Here is a 22,159-nt window from a genome sequence, read left to right as displayed (position 1 = left end):
GCACTTCAGTAAATTTATAATTTGGCGCAGCTAGGTCTTTTAAAAGGATTTACAGAATAACCTAAAATTAGCAACAATTGAAACAAGATTTAAATACCATATTTTAAAACACTGCTTTTAAAGAGACAGTTTAATCCCCAGTTCCCAAGAACCACAAAAATGCTGATTGACATGACATAAAAATGTAATAATATAATATTACATTTATACAGTAAAAGGGTCTTAGGACAACCATCCACAGAAGCATATGGACTGTTGAGTATTGTCCTGTCAGTCTGCATCTTTTCTTTAACTTAAATCAACTCAATGTTGCACTTGTAACAGATCAGCCTCATCTTTTGTGTGTGAATATATAAAAAGTTAATGAAGCTACTTAAGTCTATTAGTTGTTTTCTTCCAGTTCATATTAGTCACGAAAAGTCGGCTTCCTAATGTACTTCCAATACAAGTGAGCATTCATGTGGCTTCATTATGTTAATGTGAACCTGATTGTTTTAAGATGGTCTATTTTTTTAGTTTTACATTTAGATTATTAGTCATTTGTCATGTACTTGTATTCATGTTTTTTTGCGATAACTTAAAATAGGCAAAAGAGGCTGATGACATATGAGTCACAACAATGCGTCAGTATCAGTACAAGTATCTCAAAGTTGTAGGACATGAATTGGGAGATGTATGTACTATTTTACCAACAAAAAAAAGATAAAACATTGCAAATGCATTCAGAAATGGAATTTAATTGACATGATGTATCCTTTACATGGTACTCTGTATTTCAAAAATGAAAAAAATGAACACTTTCAAATTCATTCAGTTGCCCCACCGACATGTAAAAAGGAAACAGATTATTGCTGAGTTCATGTTCCTCGACTCCAGCAAAATGGTAAAACCTCATGCTCAGCTCGGCGGCTCAGGTTTGTTTTAGAGCTGAAATTAGAACTGGAGCAGATTCGTATAAATTTCGTCCTATTATTCTCTATTGTCCTGAACCTATGGATGGGAAAACTAATGGCATGATGCTGGAATCACACAGAAGCTGGTTCTTACACAAAAAAATACCTCTTATTTTGAAAGTCTCTGGGATTAGATGACCCAATTTTGATTTCAAAAAAGGAGAAATGTGACATGACCTGTTTTGATTCTAAGGAGACACTGCTCCAAAAAAATAAAAACATTATTTCACATGAAAACCACAAAGTGCAAAAAAATCTATCTTCTTGGTTCCCACGTTTTTAATTGGGTCATCCATCCATCATCGACTGAGACCTTGAAAGTAAAGGAGAACATGTTTTCATTCGCAGACAGATGCATTATAGAAGGTGGCCAACGGCCTTTTGCCTACACTACATTTCGTCATCTGACAAGACGAGAATTTCATATTGCAACTTTAAAAGTAAAAAATAATAAAAATATTCTGTGTACATAAAGCTTATGAGCAGTAGGAATACTGGTGTAGGATCAGTGATCGAGTAACAAGACAGTTAAAGTGAAGAAAAAGTGGTCACAGATCAGAAATCCAACATTACTTTACACGTTTGGGCCCTGACCTTGAACAGTGACCAGTGTAAAGCCAAACTCTTGACAGTGCAAAGAATTTGAGCAATAATATTAAAAATCCTGACTTGAGCGAATTCACCAAAATCTGTGCTCAGGTTTCAAAATTAAGAATGCATCGTAAGGTTCAATCACAGATGTGAGACTGAACCAGATCTTGGCCTAATAAGCTGTTTAAGAGGCAGACGTTTTTTTGGTGGCTCAGTCGAGACAAGTGCCGAAAAAGTCCTCCTGAATAAAACCATCCGAAAGTAAAGTATAAAAACAATTTTAAACCCTGAAGTGAGGCGTAGTAGTGTATAAGCACAGTAAAAAAATGGTGGGGAGTACACCTGTAGTTTGACATTTTCTCTACAAACAACAGATATTGCTTGTTTAAAAGCTTGTAACGTCATGAGTATAAAAGTAAAGTGTATAATACAATGCAAAGATCATTAAACACAGCGCTGCAAACACAGAAAATTAAGAGATAACAACGTGGTGAGCCAGCTCTTGGTGTTCTGTTTTTAAAGAAAAAAAAAGTCAATCCAAAGAGCTCAGACATGTAAAACATGTGACTTAATTATTCATGAATCAAGTGCCTCTATCAAAAACAATTAAAACGACAAAATGATAGAAAACAGATAACTGTTGCACACACTGGATCCAGAATAGATCTGCCAGCTGCGATTTTTACATTAAATTTATAAGGTTGTGACTTGGTCAAGCATGATTCTTTTTTTTAAATGTAACTTTCCGTCCTCAGTATAAACAAAATGTACATTTGTCGAGAGCTTAAAGCTCTCAAATTCACAGTTAGCATTTAGATGTCAACATTGTCGGTACAGTGAGAATTGCACATATGAGGGAAGAGGAGAAGTCAGGACTACCTAGTAATGACACAGAGGGGACTCTAGGGGGTGCTATAGCCTAGGAGAAGCAGAGGAAAAAAATATTGCACATGATTCTAATGTCCGACCCCTCTTCCCCTCTTTCCTGCTTGTCTTTGTGAGCTGTTTCCAAAGTCCCAGCAGGCGCAGTAAAGATGGATCTCCTGCTTTCAGAGTGAGCTCAGAACTTGTAGTCCACACACAGAGCTGGGGAAGAGGAGTCCGGAGTAACAGCATAATAAGGAAGAGGGATAAAAATGTGTCCACTGAGACATGTCCACTGGTGCTATTGATGAACCAAGGTACAGCTTCCCTCGGTAGATGTTAAACGTGTCAATCAATTGCAAAGAAAAAAACCCTCCCGTTGTCCGATCGCCGCCGCACTGAGCGCCTGCCTGAGAGCTCAGCAGAGAGGTTAAAGAGACAGTCGAGTTAATTCCAAAGAGGGGCGGTGTGAATCAACTGGAGTCAGTATGTGCTACTACAGTGGATGGAGTAGTGGGTGTCTGTATCTTGGGAGCGTAGTACCGACTCAGTTGTTTTGGGTCTTGAAAAGGCATTTCAGAAGACATGGCCTTATTGTAGAAACGGGCACCATTTAACTGTCCAGCACTTAAGGTTCTCAGTGGAGGAGCGGGAGGACCGGTCCGGCACCGCTCCAGACAGTGATGGTCTACTATGGTCTGTGAAACCTAAAAAGACGAAGCAAAAATAGAATTGTTTCAAACGTTGCATCACATTTCATCAGCTAGAAATCTCTGCCAATAACCTCAAGCATGCTAATAGCTCCAGCTGTACATGGAGCTCAGAGTGTAGAAGCAAAGAGGTGGGCGTAGCCAGAATGACATCAACCATTAGTGAACACCCTATCTTATTTTTTTTACCAGAAGTTATTCTATGTGGAAGTCACGGTTGGTAAGCATTAAGAATATCCATCGTCCACCCTTATCCCAAATATTAAGGGCGCTGTTAAAAACTTTGGGGTTATATTCAACAGTGAGCTAAACTTCAAAACACCAAGAAATTGTAATTATCATGTTTTTATCATCTCAGGAACATTTTCAAACATCAGGGCCATGCTTCATTTTAACAACACAGAAAAGATTATTTGTGCTTTTTAGCTGCACTGCACTGGTTACCAATTCCTTTTAGGATTCATTCTTAAATTTTACTCATCACATACAAGGCTTTACATGGCCTGGCACCAGAGTATAAGTGAGCTTTTAATGCATTACTGCCCAAGAAGGCCTCTTAGATCAGCCGCATTAGGCCTGCTAATCATACCAGAGTCAAGGTTGGGGTCAAAAAGTGTAAAGGCACCTCAGCTCTGGATCAGTCTTTCACTTTGTAATCGATCTGCAGACACTTTCTGCTTTTAAATCCTGTCTCAACACACGCGTGCATTTTTATCTGACAGCTAATTTTATTAGAGCTCTGGTGTGCATACATAACCCGTGCTGCCGCCCCTACAGGCCAATAAAAGGATTGCAGGTTTAAGGCCCTTCTGTACTGGCTGTACTTTTAAAACCAGAGGCTACATTCACTTCTTCTTCTACAGCTCAAGAAAAATTTGACTGCTTCAAATGTTCCTTTAATCAGCCTCTGTCTCTACGTGTCATGGCCGGCCCAATCCAAATCTGAACCCCAGTGAAAACCTCCTGAATGTGATCAAGAGGAAGATGGACGATCACAAGCCATCGGACAAAGCCGAGCTGCTTGTTGGTGGCAAAATGTCACCCAACAGCAATGTGACAGACTGGTGGAGAGCATGCCAAGACGCATGAACGCTGTGATTCAAAACCAGGTTATTATTAACCAACTCTTCCTAACTTAAGTATTCGGTTGTTTAAACAGGAACATGAACTTGTTTTCTTTGCATTATTAGAGGTCTGAAAAACATCTTTTGGTTATCAGAAATGCGATTTGGAAGTAGGGACAAATGTTGTTTACAATAAAACAAAAGTTCATTTAGATATAAATAGAAGAACCACAGAAAAACGTGTTTTTGCAGTGGTCTCTTATTTTTTCCGGAGCTGTATATCTTCTTATATACCCCATAGTCCCATGTCTGTAATCTGCACATTACCTGGTTAAATGGCGACTCGACTCGTGCACTTCCATCTCGTTGCTCTTGAAATCGTTGAGTTCCTTCCGTATAGCTGCCTGCAGAGAACAAACAAGAAGGAAATTTGAGAAAAATAGCTGCAGAGGCTTAGCGCTCAGAAAAACAGCCTCTAAGCTCTGACTCTACCTCCTTTTAGCATGCTTCATGCATCATTTACGCTTATCTGGAGGCCATGAATGATTCTGCTGAATTCTCTCCTCACACATCACAAGAGCCCTCAATTTCCTCCCCTTGAGACATCGAAGAGCATTAACAATAATACACAATCTGTTGCCTATCTACTCGGGAACTTGTGTTTAAAACTATAATGAAGTGGTGATGTCATGGATTTTCATAGATTAAACGGCATAGACGAAACATTGAAGTAATGTTTGGACCAAAAACAGGTTTATTTTTAGATCCCTAAAGCTGCGCAGTGTGTTTATGTGTTGCAGCTCGACTGTCTGTGGATTAAAGGCTTAAGATAATGAACACAATTTCAGTGTGAAAAAGGACTACAAATCAAAAAACACTGGGAAAAACACTTCTGCTGGTTGTGATGTGATCCCCTCTTTAAACCTTTTATACACGGGTGTATTTCCTCAACGAGGCAGTGTTAATATAACGTACATTTACCATTCATTCATTTTTAAACACTAATTATTAACATGAAAAAACACATAAAATATACATATTATAGCATATTTCTAAATTAATTATTTTAACGTGTTCTGTACCAAAATGTTTAACTGCACTTTTACACGCTCATGCTGAATTCTTTCAGACTGACACCTGGCAAACCCAAATGAGTCAGCGCAGTAATCACTAATTACAGTCATTTGCTTTTTCACTGCTTCACTCTTTTACAGTTGAGTGTTGATAAACAGATGTGTGAGAATTACTCAGCCAAAAAACAAAGCCTTCTAGAGATTTCGTCAGCTTTTTCAAAGTCATCGCACCCATTTTCTTTTCTCGAGCCAAAGTCACAACAGCCAAGAAAACGCTGAGATTTTATGATGCTTTGGCTTCCCAAGTTGAACATTTGGCAGGAAATGTATTAACAAGATAATTATCTCAGAATTACAAGATTTATAATTACGATTTCATTTTAAAAAAATGTTCTGTTTTTCTGAATTAACGAGATACTTAAAAACCCTGCGGGAGGCTGTTAAGGTTGCTACCTGCGTAGAGACGACAAACTAACAATATATTACATCTATATTACAACATCTACATTACTTAAAGTGATAATCTCAAAGATTTTCATTTAAATAAATTTCTGTAAAATCACTATCCATCACCGAATGAGGTAACACAAAGGTGATTGAGCCTATGGATGAAAGCCTTTGCATTTGCAGTATATAGTATTATTACAGACTGGGTGTCTGTAGCGACATTCGCGGAAAAAAATCACAAGCGACGCCCAGTTAGTGACGCGTTTTCCATCAGACAGCAGTGGTTGGTCTGCCAAAGAGGGTAGGCGGAGCTAAGCGGCCGTTTTTACGGTCTCTGCAAGTGTTGTGAGTAAACAATAACTTCAAACATAAGTGAAAATCTAAAGAAAAAGAAACACATCAAATGTTCAGATGAAGGCAAACAGTCTAAAAAGGAAAGTGAACGCCTGCGAGGAAAATCAAGAGTTACAACCGGAGCCAACCGTGGACGTCTGTGCCTGCAATTGACGTTTATCGTCATAAGGTGCCGCCGAATGGAACGAAACTGAGAACTTCTAGATTATCAGTTTAAAGACACAAGTATCTCTCAGTGTCTCAACGCAAAACCAAAATAATACAGGATCAAACTCAACAGACTGGACATGCGTTCTTTTATAAAATCGGTCTTTCGTGTTATAAGATCTAATCGCAGGATTTAAAGGTATATCGTTTACTCAGAAAAACAGAGAAAATTTTTTTTTCTCTCAAGTGAATTCAATACGCTTCTGTAGAGATCAATAAGGTAATTCTAAAAAATGATTCCCTCTTTAGTCTTTTCGTTATCTGGGCTGTGGTCCCTTTCAGAGCTCATGACGTGATGCTCCAGTCCTGCTTTTAAAATGATCAGATTCAAAAATGTCTCGTTCCTTATTCTTGTCTCCAGAGCTGCTGTCTTCACAACCTTTCAGTCTCCAATGCTGCTCGTCACTCTGCCCTACAACCAGGTAATGCACCAACACATGACTGTGACAGAAAGCTCATATAAACAAACTATCTCATCACCGTGCCTGTATTTAGCTTCGGTTTATCGTCATAGTAATACGGAGACAACAGTGTGAGGCCGCCCGGCAATTAGACATTTTGACACGACGATATCGTTAAACCCGATAAGAAGGGGAAAAAAGAGGGAGCTGATTGCCCTAAAGGAAAAGACTAAGATAGGATGTAATTTAGTCAAAAGATACCAGGTTAGGCTTTAAGGACGAAACGTTTATTAAAACCATCTCTTTTCTTCTTGGAGCACAAACCAAAGCTCTCTCTCATTCATGTAGTCATACACAGACATGTTTGGGACAAAGCCAAGTGACTCATGGCCTCTGAGTAGCACCGCTGGAGCAGTAGAAAGCCGAGTGCCTTGCCCAAAGGCAGAATGACTGCAAGAGATTTTCTAAGATGGGATGAGTCAAAGTTCCAGGAAATTAAATATGTGCATCGAATGTTTAATAACCTTACATCCCCTCGAGCATGTAATGTGTGACAGCGACCAAACCAGGTGATGTCATTGTTTTTGCTATTCGACATGACTCGAGGGGACGTCTGCAGCCTTGGGGAGACGACAGGACAGCAAACAATATTCAAATCTGTACACAACGGTAGAAGCAGGGGGAAAAAAAACTGTCAGCAGAGTAGCGCTGCAGCCGAGGGGTCCTGAGGCACCGCTCGTCCGATTACTCTCTTATGTAAGGGGAGCTGTTGCATAATCAAAACGCTGAATCCCCGTGATTTCCACATGAGTGCTTCTCAGGTGTGTTCAGAATTCTGCATCATCAAAGCAAAGGAACAGCATCGCAGCTCTGGAAAATCAAGAACTCATTAAAAGTCAGAGGCTCGGGCCGCTGGGCAGCGAGCAGCAGGACTGCTGCGGGGTTTTAACTCACAAACAGGAACACACAGCTGAGGTGGAACTTGCCGTGACAGGAGTTGGGAACACATCCTCCTACCGTTACTTTCCTGCTTTACAGGTTGCGTCATAAGAAGCGCGGGGGGGGAGGGGAGTATGATGGCGTTTGAAGGAATTTTAAAAGCAAGCGAGGAGGGCTCCTGAGATGATTAAAAGATTAGTTCAGTTTCACTTTAAGATTATGCGAGTGATACTGGCCTTGTCCGCTGCTGTGAGCCTGGTCCAGGGCTTATCTGCCCGCCTGTCATAGTCCTGGGCATCTGATACCTCCACGTAGTCGCTGAAGCGGATGAGAATTTTGGCCTGTCTGAGCTCCTCTACAGTGGGCCTCTGGCTCAGCTGGAACAAGAGCAGAAAAAAAGAGTTAGAGAACAGAAAACTAGGGGAAGCATTACTAGTCACTGTCACGTTTAGCAGCTTCTCAGGATTTGCATATATTGAAGTCCTTATCGAAAGATTAGGAAAAACACTTGCAGAGCCAGTAGTTCTTAAGCAGGTGCATCAGGGTTCAATATCACACTGCTCTGGCATTCAGGACTGTTATTGAATCAGTGCGTCAGCTTAACATTTCAGTTCCAGCGGACCTTTTTCAGAGCATGACTTCTTTAGTAAAATTACAGGATTCTGCAGTGTAGAAATGCCAGAGGTCATTCAGAAACAGGGATGCACTTAGAGAATGTGTCCATCAGAGAGTAAAAAAAAAAAGCTTGTTTTTAATTCGTTTTTTTCCAACAAGAATTTTAATCAGGACGTCTGCTGTACTGAACATTTAACTGATATTTAACTCTTAAGGCCTTTGCACACCGGATCTGTATTTTTCGTCTGAAATTGTTGCATGTTAAAAAATAAATACGACCTCATGTTGTGTCGACACGTTAACACACCAAATCCGAAAATTTCGTCCGACATGAAATTTTTCAGAACAGGTTTGATTTTCTGCGTTTTTTTTGCTTCCGTCAAAAGTATTTAAAAAGTTGTTTGACCACTCAGAGCCACCATACATGCAAACATTATCATCAAAATGGCATCTGATAAGCTCTTTCATTTAGTCACAGAGCACTTATTTGTGTGTGTGTGTGTGTGTGTGTGTGTGTGTGTGTGTATCTTAGACGTGCTGCCAGCCGCTGCTCAGGATCAGTTGGATCGCTGAAATTGGTGATTTTCTTTTTAATGTGTGAATCCAGTATTGCTAGCAGCTTTGTCAAACTGGACCACCTGAAATACACCTGGAAAAGATCAGGATAATTCCGCAGCAGCTCCTTAATCAGCAGGGGAATCACTCCTTGCTCTCGACGGACCCAGTATTTCTGTTTTTCAAGAGGTGAGAGGACCACAAAATCATCCTCACTGCTTGACTAATCCATTTTGTCTCCAATTGCAAATTCTCGGTTAGAAAATATAAAAACGCATCGGACTCAGTGTGCAAGGTTTCTGTGCGTAACGATTTTTATCGGATGACGGACTTGGTGTGCAAAGGCCTTTACAGAAAAACACATGAATCTCCCATGCTTTCCACATGTGGTCTGATATGCCATATTCAAAATATGGAGGAAGATAAGTGAAGCTCATCATAAAAATAATGTGCAAAGATGAATTTCTGCAGATCTGTATTTGGCTCATTAATGTGCAGGTAATACTGTATTCAGGTCTGAAAATAGTAGGTTACCAACTGTGCAATGTTCTATGCATGCTTAGTCAGCGTGATATACAGTATGTATATTAGCATCTTGTTGTGCCACCTGAAAGCTGTAATGTATCTAAACTGTACACAATAAGGTATGTGATGAGCGGTATGTGCGACAGCTGGGAGATTGTTTGTTTTGAGCCGCGTGTCAGCAGGCGAGCAGAATGTGCTATAATCTAACAGAAAGTGATGGGAACACGCTCAACACCTCCCTATGGGGTCCAAGGATTTGGCAGCCAACACGCTGAAGGGGCCAAGGGCAACAAGGGCATCAGTGACCCCTGGAGGAGACCTAATAACTACAATACGGGGGCCTGCATGGGACAAGATTCTCACTTCTCACTACAGATGAGTCACTGTCGCAGTGTTTGTTCATTCTGGCCGATTTCTCCCCCTCCAAAAGCTTTCAGATGAAATGTGGGTTAGCCCGTTCAGAGCTATTTTGGACTCACCTTTCGTGTTAGCCTTCGCTTTATCTCCCTCTTCTCCTCCATCTCCTCCTGCTCATTGCGAGCTGCAGAGAGAATGACAGGATGAGCGCAGGCACATGCAAACAGTGGACTGTTTAGAAATTACTGAAAGGGGAACAAACACATTTGCATAATATGGCTCATTAGCTTTGCACTAAACTGGATAAGTTCCTTAACACCTAAAATAGTTTCCATCATTGGCTGTTTAATGCTATTAGGAATGGGTATCAGGAGAGAACGACTGCTTTGTTCTTTTCAAGTTGTCCCAGGGCTTTTTCCACCATGTTTGTGATCAAGTGATTAACCTATTTAAGAGTTTAACAAGGAAGAAATGCTGATTACTTTTGCTTCCTGCATCTTTCCGAGAAATTCACCCGTGCGTTGAACAATTTATTCAAAGTCAATTACGGATACAAAATCCCTCCAGCGCGGCGGGACAAGTAAAAACCAGAAACACGAGTAAACAAGGAGCATTCTGGGACAAAGGTTTTGGCATCACTCTGCGTCTGCATCGAACTGTATCTGTAGTACTACTCTGCGTTTTGGATTCCAGACGGTACCTCTCTAGATAATAAAAGCCTGTTTGTTTAACCTTGCTACTGTATGCATGTGAGTGATGGTGAGGACATGACTTGTCACTCATGAATCCTCAGACTTTGTATATTGCTCCTGCGTGATTGGCAGAGCGCCTCTAGGAGAGCAGGAACTTGCTGGTAAATCAGGCTTTGATGTTAGAGCCGGAGAGTCCCAGGCAAGAGAACTGCTTCTCTCTGATACTGCCTGTGTTTGAGCTAAGAAAGCAGTCTCCCTGGACGTGACTCCTCGGGGAGGCCCGGCTGCCTGCCTGCCGCAGATGAAAAGGCAGACCAAGGAGGAATAAGAGATGTATGCCACTAGCTTTCACATAACTAGGCCTCTCAAATCACCAGGCTGCACGGTATGAAGCCTGCACGCATGAAAGGCTGACACAAATTTAGACTCATGCTTCGCTACAATGCGCTTCATGGAGCATCACAAGGTCAGCTAAGGACATATATTAGGGATGCACGATATTGGGTTTTTTGCCGACATCAAATATGCCAATATTTAGCAGCCCTTTTTGCCGATTTCGATATATTAAACACGTTTTTTCCCATCTAATTGCAGAGAACATCCCCTGTAGTGAAATTGATACAATGTCTACTCTTATTGTAGTGTACAAAATGCCACATTTATTTATTTGTAACATTTTATTTTCTGTTTTTAGGAATCATTGAGCATTTAGGCATAAGTAAAGCGTTGTTTTATCGGCCGAAAAAACGACATACCTGCCGATGCCGATATGTCATTTTCAAGCCATAATCTGCAGATAACGTGCCGATAATACCGTGCATCCCTAACATATATGGTTGTTTTGTTACTTTGACATTTTAGCAGCTTAGATAATGTCAAATATACATAAGTTGAAGACACTCACGTTTGAGGATGTTCCTCTGTTCCAGCTCCTCCGCTGTGGGTCTCTGACTCAAGCGCCTGGTGAGAAAGCGCAACCATGGTCAGCATAAACAAAGGAAACCGGTCAGCAAGGAAACAGTGAATCAATATGGGGGAAAAGTTCCTATTGCAAGTTGACCTATTAAACATCAGCTGTCATCGTTCACAACAAAAGGTGTAAATAAGTCTGTTGTAGAAATTGTTCATATAAAAATGCTTTGGTAAGTTTTCCCTTCAGTGCTTTGACAGAAACTTCTAGCGAGGTTATCATATTGACTTTTTGACTCGCAGCAGGAGTAGTTTTACAACCCAGGGCTTTAGTGTAAAATGCAATGTGTTACTCCCAAACTCAATGAAATATGCATTACCTCAGTGTTTCCTTACTCCCACAACAAGCTTTCACTGTTTTTTTTCCCCGCAAAGTTAAATGATTTGCATCTTATATAAGTCCTTGCTGTGTGACGGCTTAAGTTCCCGAAAAATTCACTCAGCCATGTTCGCCAACCGGTCTCGCTCTTCTAATTGAATGACTGCATGAAAACACATTGGTGCAATGCAGGGAAGAAGGCCAGTAAAAGCTGGATTTTCCTGAAGACTCAGCTCTCGTCTGATGCTGAATAAGGCAAAGGAGACTGTGACACAATCACATGGCAACGGAAAGGTTTCAAGTCAGCTAAAATAAACCGACCAGACACTAAAGAGACAAAGACACGAGGAACACGACAGTCAGACGCTGCCCCCTTCAAGGTACTTCTTTTCTGATTTATCTGAAGAGGTACATTTTGCACAGATTATCTCCAATTTCCTCAATTTCTAAATGACTGAGACATCTGAAGGCAATCTCAGAAAGGTCACTCTAAGTGCTTTCAACTGGGGACTCTTATTATAGCGCTGTGTCAGGACCCTGCGGTACCAGACCTGACTTTAGGACTTGATCAATGATCGTCTCCGTCTCGATAGATCCGACAGCAATCTGGATCTGCTCAGCCCTGTAAGCTACTGCATGAAGGGTGAGGTCTGTGTGCTCAGACCTGCTTGTCTCATCTTATCCTGTATCCTTTCTTCTCCCACTTGAGGGAAAAGTCAAGACACCGAATCTCAGACTGCAGTTCTCCGACTCCCGGTATGGCTGGAGCATTTTCCAGCATCATGCCAGCAAAAGGGCAGCTGCTGTGAATAAACATGTAAACAAACATCCACATGGATGCTCCTTCCCGAATAATTTGTATCACAAGCAGGTTTATTTAAGGCGCCATCATTATGTGCTTGTCCTGTGCAATATGGAGACCAGAGACACGAGTATAATTAGATTATATAAGGAGTTACACAACGTTTTACGAAGATGCTAATGTTAACAACAATATGTTTAAAGCGGCACTAATTAGTTGTTTGAAACTAAAAATTAAATGGCTTTGTGTAATGTTTAAAAGTGTCACTCATACTGACAAACCCACGAATACTCAGTGACGCAGTTTTCAACAGCATTAAGCAGCTGTTGTCAGTGAAAAAACTGGTAAATCAACACAACCTGCCTAGCATCAAGCAGCTAACAAAGTTAGCAACTAGCAAGAGTAAAGAGTGAAACATTTAGCAGCTAAAGAGATGCTTAAAGGAAGGGTAATATTGGAATTATATCTACCAGGTGTCCAGAAAAACAACCTCTAAATGATCAGCAATTTTAACCCATGACTCTTGAATGTCTACATTAGCAACTGTTGGCTACCACAACAAGTTAACATTGTGATATGTTAATGTAGCATTTATAGCTTCTTCTGCTGCCCCAAACTGGCAACAATAAAACTATTACTACATCGACAATATATATTAAATATTAAATTAACTTTATTATATCAGATGAACTTGATTTTAATAAATTAAAGGAACAGCGCTGCATCATTTGAGATTTATTTTTCTGCTGTTTTGTGGTCTCTGCTGGTTTCCTGGAAGCCTCACAAGTAAAGACAAGATTCCAGGAAGTCAATATGCCCGGCCAAGACATAGCCTGCTGTAAAACCATTACATGCATGGATTAAGCAAATAGGAAATAATGTGTTCATCATTTGTGAGCCTTAGAGGATGGTAGGCAGATTTGTCTTTTATTAGCTTTTATGCTAAGCAAGGCTAAATCTCTCCTGGATGTAGTTTCATATTTAACCAGCATACATTACAGTGGTATCAATCCCCTCATGTAACTCTTACCGTTAAAAAAATTTAGTCTATTTCCCAAACTGTCAAACTACTTCTTTTAGAGACATTAATTAAATTTACTTAGAAATATAATGAAGAAAACAAGAATCAAGGTAGTTTTTCCTCAACTTTCACACTAATCATGAATCATATCGCCATCTTACTATCCGTCAAAATAACTGCAATAGGATTTTTCTCCGTATCATGCAGCCCTATTTTAGTCGACGTCCATCTGCTGTTGAAAATCATGCGACATTATCAAAAGCTACACAAGAGCGACTAGACTGACCTCGGGATTAAAGCTGAGCTGTGCCGTTCAGTTTTCAACTCTGGGACAAATGGGTCAGTAAAAGTTAGCCGAGGTCAAAGTGACCTTGAGAAGCATTATAATACTTGATTCTGATTGGCCCGGCACGATTGCGACAACATTAAAGCAAACAATGCTCTTGGCAAAAGCACGAAATTAGGACTTGTGCATCAGATGACGCTGTGCAAAAGGACACTGTGGCAGAGCTTTTTGGGAACACGACAACTAAGCAGGCAGGCCTTCTGGGAACACGCGTTGTGTTCCAATCACAGTGGGGAATAGAGACGCGTGTGCCAATGTCTCTCGATAACACTCCATCCCTTCCCCTGCAACCATATTCACCATATCTAGTATATTATTATACTTTCCGGGCCTTCATTTTTACCCACACGCTCTGCGATCTTGTCCCCTCTCAACACATCATTACATCCCCTTCATGCAGACAAGCAAGTCATGTACAAAGCGCCGAGTGAACTCAAATGAGGCCTGTGATCCGGTGGGGAAAAAACATTATGTCGTTTGATCCGTTCAATTACAAGAACTCATACTTACGATCTGAACATATGTCATATTGTGATCATATTGTGATTCGGTCGCACTGCACCAGCGTACAGTATGTGTGTTTGTGTGTGTAATCTGCTGGTATGAAGTGGCTTGCGTGGTGCTGCTGTGTGGAGGAGTCGGGTGGAGATAGTTTGGCACATGCATCACCGTGGTGATTCAGTCAGCGAGGGAGGAAGTCAGGCAGGAGGAAGAAAGAGGAGAGAGAGTGAGAGAGATACAGAGATGACAAGAAGAGAAAAGAGAGAGAAGGGGGGCTGTGATGCATTGCTGAAATTAGGTCAGCTCCATTTTCAGCGCCTCGTTTTAACGAGATAAAGCGGTCCTCCTTATCGGATGTGAAGAAGGAAAAAATGAAAGGATATAAAAGTGATTAGATGGTAAAAAGGCTCACATTTGCATCAGCTTTGGACTGAGCTTCGGTTCTATCAGCCAGGATAATGGGCCACAGTTAGCCCAAAGTACGCTAGAAAAACGCTCCGTTTGGCTGAGAGGAGTCAGTGCTTATTACTGGCAGCTATCGTGAGTCATCTTCAGAATCATCAACCAGATTTTCTGAAAATATTTGGCCGATGAAATGTGCATGAGTGCGAATGTATTCAAGTTTAAAAATGCATGTGTGTGTCTCACCGTGTGAGTTTGGTGCCTATCTGCTGCCGAGACTCCAGCCTCTCCTCATCAGTCTGCATGGGCAGGATGTTTTTCTCCTCCAGCTCTCGTTTGGATGGACGGTTACTCAGCTTGATGGCCAGAGAGTCTTTTCTTAGCACCTTCTGAGCGAGGGTACCTAAAACGAAACACCACAGTCAAACATGGACTGCATGAAGAATAGATCTGGAACCTCCTTTACTGAATGTTATTTGCCTTTCTCCTTCATTTTATTGTATCTCTGAGTTCAGATGGATAGATTATACCTTGGATTTAGACTGCTCAATTAAAGGTAGAAGTTTGACATGAAACCCAAAAGAGCTTTCTTCAGAAGTGGGTGTTAAAACATCTGCACTATACATTAAATTTTAAACTGTACACACTGTGCCTCTAAATCCAAATCCCTGTCACTTTAAGTATTACTCATACATTCGATGCCCCTCCAAGTCATGAAGTGGCATATTGACGGACTCCATCACACAGGGCCAATCACCACCTTTAAATACTCCTACATGCTCCCATGTGAAAACAAGGACACAGTGTCGAAGGCACCGACAGCTTTTCACACCTCAGCAGTTTTGCCGAGCAGTTTCATGTGAAAGCGTTTCCATGGATGACAGCATGATTCTGGATACACTTCTGTGAACCTAATTTTGGTCCTGCTTTGAAGGTCAAACTACAGCGGAGTTCCAGGCGCCTTCGGGCGAAGCTGGCGGTGCTGTCTGTCGATCGGGATTAGTCAGGCAAATGTGTCATCATATCTGTAAACATGAGCTATACTCGGCAACAACACAGACAAAGATCGTTCTCCTGCCAAGGCACTGTTCTTTTTTCTGCGTTTGTTTTTTTCATCTTCATGATCTGTCTCAACCTTTGATGATAGATAGACCAGAGAAATCCTGAATAGACAGTTTATAGGTCTCTTATTAGAACTTAAGGATTCTGAAGACAACCATTGTAATCCACTGACTGCAATCAACTTCCTTATCTAATGTAGTAAAGTCTAACCTATAAAACAAATGTGTAGACCGACTAACTACAGACAATTAGTAGTTAGTTGTGCCTAGTAAGGGTAAGTTGAAACATTTTGTAGGTTATAAATGTATAATGTACAATTGTCGATAGGCTGACGACAAATATCACTATTTTAATTTACACATATGGGCGAAGGAGGAGGAGGAGCAGAAGAAGAAGAAGGAGGAGAAAGAGGAGGAGCAGAAGAAGAAGAAGAAAGAGGAGGAAGAGGAGGAGCAGAAGAAGAAGAAGAAGAAGAAGGAGGAGGAGGAGCAGAAGAAGAAAGAGGAGGAGGAGGAAGAGCAGGAGCAGAAGAAGAAGAAGAAGGAGGAGGAGGAAGAGGAGGAGCAGAAGAAGGAGTAGCAGAGGGAGGATAAGAAGAAGAAGAAGAAGCAGAAGGAGGAGGAGGAAGAAGAGGAGGAGCAGAAGGAGGAGAAGGAGGAGAAAGAGGAGCAGAAGAAGAAGAAGGAGGAGAAAGAGGAGCAGAAGAAGAAGAAGGAGGAGAAAGAGGAGCAGAAGAAGAAGAAGGAGGAGGAAGAGGAGGAGCAGAAGAAGAAGGAGTAGCAGAAGGAGGATAAGAAGAAGAAAAAGAAGAAGAAGGAGGAGGAAGAAGAGGAGGAGCAGAAGGAGCAGAAGAAGAAGGAGAAGAAGGAGAAGAAGTTTGTCTCATATCCTGTGAAGCTGACACCAAATTGCAGTGAATAAATACATTAATCCGGCACTTTACCTTTTTACCAGCGTTATCGTGGGCCACGTATCGTATCGTGAGTTACCCTGCGATTTCGACCCCTACAACGTACCGTATGATACTACTTAATGTCTGCTTTGTGTTTGGGCCTGATTTCCAACGCTTCAGACAGCTTATAAGAATGTTGCTTTTCACATATCTATATGATGTCTTATATGACTGTACGTGTTTATAACATTTATGTGTTATTTAATTAACTTAATCTGAATTTGTGCAACCATAAACCGCTGCCCCTCACTTGTAAATATGGAGTCGTCATCTTCATCGTCGTCCTCGTCATCATCCACATCATCATCCTCGTCCTTGTACATGCTGGGCAGGTCTTCGTAGTCGGACTCGTTGGGCATGTTCTCCTTGTCGTCCTCATAGTCGATGATGACAGACGGCACTTCTCTTCTGTCCAGGGGCATACACTGACCGCCCCCGTGCAATGCAGAGCTAGTGGAGGGAAAGAGAGACGTGTTTGTTGGTTTTAGACCGTAATCTGTGCGTTGATGTAATAGGGCATGCTTATGGCTATACCATTTGGCCTTGCTAAGAGGATGAGCCTGCCCAAAGATATGTTTACATGGGAGACTTAGCTTTACATCATCTTTTTCAGTTAGAAAATATTGTGAATGACATGTAGTGTTAAGCCAACAATAACCCTCCTTCTCGCTTCGTTCTAAATCCATATAAAGGAAGTGATTTAAAACAATAAAGGGGCTTCTGGTACACAGTCTAATGACGGCTTAGTGGGATTTTAATCCAAGTATAGAGGGAGGGGAGATATATAACACAATCTGAATGAAACTGGAGTACAAAGAACCTGCATACACAGCCAGTACTATTCTGTGTGCAGTCCTACGCAACGCCATGCAACCCTCTGAACTACACAGAGGAAAAAAGAGTAACTGATTATACAACTTGCATAATTCAAAACAAGGTGACAGAAATAAACCTCCTTCTCTGGAGCCATCGTTTAAATGCAAGCGCTAACCAGTAAAAATATTTGATTGATTGATGAATCACAGTCTAGCTTGAGCTCCTTAGGATGATAAGCTACTGTTACGTAACCATTTTCAAGCTTTCAGACTAATTGTGAGCAATGTCGGGACCGTTACTTCCTTATCCGTGCCCAAATAGCTTTGTAGAAAAAGAGCTCCCAATGTAAGAGGTTACATAATGCCCAATCCTCTATCCTGTCCCTTTTCTCCAAACAAGAAGAAGCACAGCTCTTTGAAAGAGCAGCTGGTCATGTTATGTCAAGCTAACTGCTGGAGGGACGCCTACTCCATGAGCCTGTGCCCACACATACACACATTTACTTCAAATTTAGGCCATGCTGCCCTGGGAGGCAGTGTGCTGATTTAGACCTGTACACCGCCGCTACATGGCAGGACGCAACCTCAATAACACCAGGAGAGATTTGAGAGTGGAGGACAAGTCACCACAAAAAACGTGATAAACAGGAGGCTCTGTGCTAATTATAGTCATTTTTTCCCCAGTGATTACTCAGAATAGTGCCGTTTGGCAGCTTTCCCTCAGAAGACATGAATTGTATGATAACAGGCAATGGTTGATCAAATGAGGGGATGTCATTAACCATATTCACACAAAAACATTTTCCTCGAATGCTAAGCACTAAGCACTACGGACTAATGCTGTTCTAATGTTGTACGGCTTTGTTCAACGTTGTAAGTCGTATTAATTCAGGTCATGTAACAATTTCATTATCATGTTGGTCATCAACTTCTGTTGAAAATCTGGAGGTTAATTAGCCCATATTTCAGTTAAAAACATATTAGCTACAGTTAGAAAACAGCTAGCATTAACGGTCAGCCACCTGCTAGATAATATTAGCGTTAGCTAGTGAGTAGCTGAAAGCTAATATTGCCGTTTGATAGTGTTACACAATACAACATGAAAGGCATAAACTCCCAGCTAGCAAGTAATGGTAGCTACGAATTACTTCCTAGCTAACGTAATGTTTGCTAGGAGCTGCATGAATGCTAGCATTAGCTGTTGTCTGACCATAGCCAATGGGTTAGCTAATGGGTATGTTTTACGTTGAAGTATGGTCCGCTCTATATTTTACTTCCCACTTTCTTTTTAGTAGATCAATTACTGAGAAGCAGTTACATGTTAACAAATGTCAGTTACCCTTAACAACCTGGAACACAGCAGTTTGACATTATTACAGCGTGGGAGCTTCCCACCCTGGGCGTGACATCAGAGGAAAATGGCCACCAGGGGAAAATGATAAACTCCTCCTTAAGGAAACTTGATGTCATCAGCAATCCTGTGCTCCAATCAAATTAAGCTAAAACTTCTACAGTTAACATTTGTCATGATTCAAGATTGACACATTTCACTGTGTTCAGTTCAGTGCTGTCAAAATCCAACCGGAATATTCTGTCGGATGTACAGACAGAGTGACAAAGAGAGGCTGATCCATAATCCCTCCCTGCCTTTGCTGGAGGACAATCAGATTGAAAGACCTGAGCACTGATGGCTACTAACCTTTCAAACCTCTGCATGGAGAGCGCCAGGGTTTTATTGAGCTCCTCGATGATGCGGCTTGGCGCGTGCAAGCTGCCGTACTGTAGCTGGAGAGGGTGACCGTGACTCTGGTGAAGCCCGGACAGAGCGGCGAGCTGAGAGGGCAGCAAGGTGCCGTGGTGGAGGGACATGCCCTGGGGAGGGCCGCACTTTTGGGAAAGAGCGCTGAGGGGATTTGGGGATGGAGAAGGAGAGTCCAGACCCCCTTGAGGCACACAAATCATCACTTTCTTGGGGGGTAGAGGTGGAGAGTGCTTTCCCCCGGGCATACAGGGCAACTTCATTGGCTGGCAAGAATCTAGAGAGACAAAAACTATTAAAGGGCAGAAAGAGGCCTTAGTGAATATTTCTACTGTGTGTTTTAACGCATCCAATACAAATTGCTGATGCAGACAGATAAACAGAGCTCATGGACGATCAGACAAGGCTCAGACGTCAGCGCACTGTGGTGGGATTTAGGCCAGGGTAATGCTACTTCTCTCCGACAGACGGATTGACAATGACAGAGAGCTCAGCTGACCTAACCGCAGGGCAGTTTAATGAGACTACCATAATCCTTTGCACATGTGTGTCAACTCAGGTGCAGTTTAGAGCAACAGCAGTCAAGCCTCATTTTAAAAGAGAGATACTAACTTAATCTGAAGGAGTGAATAAACAGTAACAGTCAAGAAAACACTTGATTACAGCATTAAGTAAGAGCACTGACCTGTGCTATGGTTTGGGATCCTAGAGAAAGGCTTCGGAGGGAGCGCAGGAGGCTGTTTGTGGTACAGCGGAGGCTTGGTGGGGTTATCCTGAAGGTCACTCGAGTAGGAGACAGATTTCTTGGTGGGCAGGACCATAGACGACTTAATAGAGGGCTCCTGAGTGCAGACTCCGCCGTCCATCGAGGACCGGAACTCAACGGTCGCTAAACACAAGAAAAAAAACAATCTGAAAGGCGTCGAAAATGTGTTTGACTGCACATTTCTGAATACTGTTCAAACAAAGTTGAAAATGAACTCTGGATGTTGAGTTTGGAGACAATGGGAAGGGGGAGGGAGGGATTCAGGAGCTAAGACTGGAAAACGACCCAGGAGCCTTTTATCAGCGCAGACCAGACCCAGGAACAGTGTCAGCCAACAAGTCTGACAGAACTTTTGCGTTTTAATTCTTTAACAGCGCTGAGCCTTTTGATGGTTTTTACATGATCACATTTTAAGGCTGACAGTGAAATTCACAACGCTGCTTACGTATTCTGACAAACAATGCTTTTTATGTCGGGAGCCTGTTTCCCAGAAGTCATTTTGACTGAACTGAAAACCACAAGAATGCTTACTCCGGTTTGATTTGGGAATCATGGTAACTTTAAAGAGTTTTAAACAGTCAGAAAGTACTCAAGGCTCTTTTTTTTCAGCGTTTATCTCAAAGTATTCAAGTCATAAGTCATATTAAACAGCTGTCGAATAGATAAACCTTCAAAGACACTCAATGTTCAAGCATCTCCACAAAGAATGATCTAATTGCATCTTTGCATTCAGCCATTTAGATGACAGACTCTGTCTGCACCTTTCAATTCTAACTAGATAAGTGATTGGTTTGGCTGGTGTGTGCCACATTAAATCCAGGTACACCAAGAGCCAGTCAAAGCCGATTATGACCCAGCCAACAATCAGTCAGAAAGGTGAACACATTTTGGCCTTTTTTTCGGATAGAACACGTTCCTGTTTTTGCCTCGTTCTTACTATGAGTACCCAAGAGCAGAAATAAGGTTGTTGTAAATCTGTGCACCAAGGAGCTGTCAGTTCTGATATAATAAAACAGCTCTCATAGTCACAATAGATATAAATATAGCCACTACTGATTTATCAAGACGTGCACCGATGGAAGCTTTTATGATTGTGGAAACTAGGTTGTTACTGGGCAGGAGAACTGAGAACACCAGACACCTCATTAATATGCATCCTCAGAGTGGCACACTTACTTTTGCAGAAAAAGGAGATGTAGATATTTTATGTATTTGTTAAGAGTATTAAAACTGAGCTGGACATTGTCTGCAAGAAGCAAGCACTGAAAGTGAAGCCAAGGAGAAGTGCCTTTCATTCTTTGAATACAATATTCTATTGATATTGTCTTTGATTTAGCTAGTTGGGCATATGTTTCAGCTTTAAGGGAGGGGGAGGTATTATGCTAATGATACCTGTGGAGTAGCTTAGAATACAGCTAAAAATCAGCCTCTGCCTGAAACGACTCAGAAATGACTCAGTCAGCCCTGTCCCTTTAAGAAACCCCGCCCCTACAAGGCCACTTTCTTCTGATTGGCCAGCTCGCCGAATCCTGCTTTGTGACGTCACAAAGTGCAGTGTGAAGAAAAAACTGTGTGAAACCTGGCGTTCACAGCAGCCTGAGAAGCCTACCTACAGATTTGAAACTTCACCCACGTTTACTACGGACATCCAACATTGTAACATTATATATACAGTATGTCTTAAAATGTGAAGCAGCATAATACCCCCTCTTTAATATCACTCAAAGAGTATTGCTATTTTTGAACATTGTACAAATAGCTCCATTTTATGTTTAACAATAAAATCCTCATTTGCCCTGTTCACATCTTGGCAAGAGTCAATGGACTTTTTTTAGCTTCACTAACTTTGTTTTTGACGTCCCGAGGCACCGAGCACCCTGCTGTCAGCCTGAAATATACTCTCTAGCTTTGAATCTCTGTGTCTAAGGCACATCAAATCAAGATCAAAGGCTTTATAAAACCCTACAAAATTTCTATAATGAAAGATTATATCTCCAGATGTCCCGTGCCAAATCTTGAAGAGTGCACTTCAGAGACGGCTGATTAATGGGGAGATGAATAACTAAAGACCTTCCAATTTAGAGCACCACGTCTACCC

The 22,159-nt window shown here is 41.6% G+C and overlaps 1 protein-coding gene across 4 annotated transcripts in view; it reads right to left on the bottom strand.

Moving 5' to 3' along the window:
* Positions 1-717: 717 nt before the first annotated feature.
* The window catches only part of LOC138612054 (phosphatase and actin regulator 1-like), a 55,304-nt gene continuing 33,862 nt past the window's right edge, over positions 718-22,159 (bottom strand). For 2 of the 4 annotated variants that reach the window (XM_069685354.1, XM_069685353.1), the window contains exons 4-10: positions 19,981-20,184; positions 19,236-19,587; positions 16,972-17,171; positions 14,954-15,110; positions 11,252-11,307; positions 9,778-9,839; positions 7,726-7,980 (exon numbers count right to left, since the gene is read on the bottom strand). In XM_069685354.1, the coding sequence (XP_069541455.1) occupies positions 7,810-7,980; positions 9,778-9,839; positions 11,252-11,307; positions 14,954-15,110; positions 16,972-17,171; positions 19,236-19,587; positions 19,981-20,184 (1,202 nt within the window). In that variant the 3' untranslated portion in view covers positions 7,726-7,809. Of the gene's footprint in view, positions 3,116-4,509; positions 4,583-7,725; positions 7,981-9,777; positions 9,840-11,251; positions 11,308-14,953; positions 15,111-16,971; positions 17,172-19,235; positions 19,588-19,980; positions 20,185-22,159 lie in introns of those variants that run through there. The other 2 variants (XM_069685355.1, XM_069685356.1) reach the window with 2 other exon arrangements.

The sequence above is a fragment of the Semicossyphus pulcher genome, unplaced genomic scaffold (genome assembly GCF_022749685.1).
Source record: "Semicossyphus pulcher isolate SPU_LCO1_2020_fin unplaced genomic scaffold, fSemPul1.0.p SCAF_7, whole genome shotgun sequence".
Lineage (NCBI taxonomy): Eukaryota > Metazoa > Chordata > Actinopteri > Labriformes > Labridae > Semicossyphus > Semicossyphus pulcher.
Note: the sequence above shows the minus strand (reverse complement) of the source record. Positions and strands in the feature narration are given on the sequence as shown.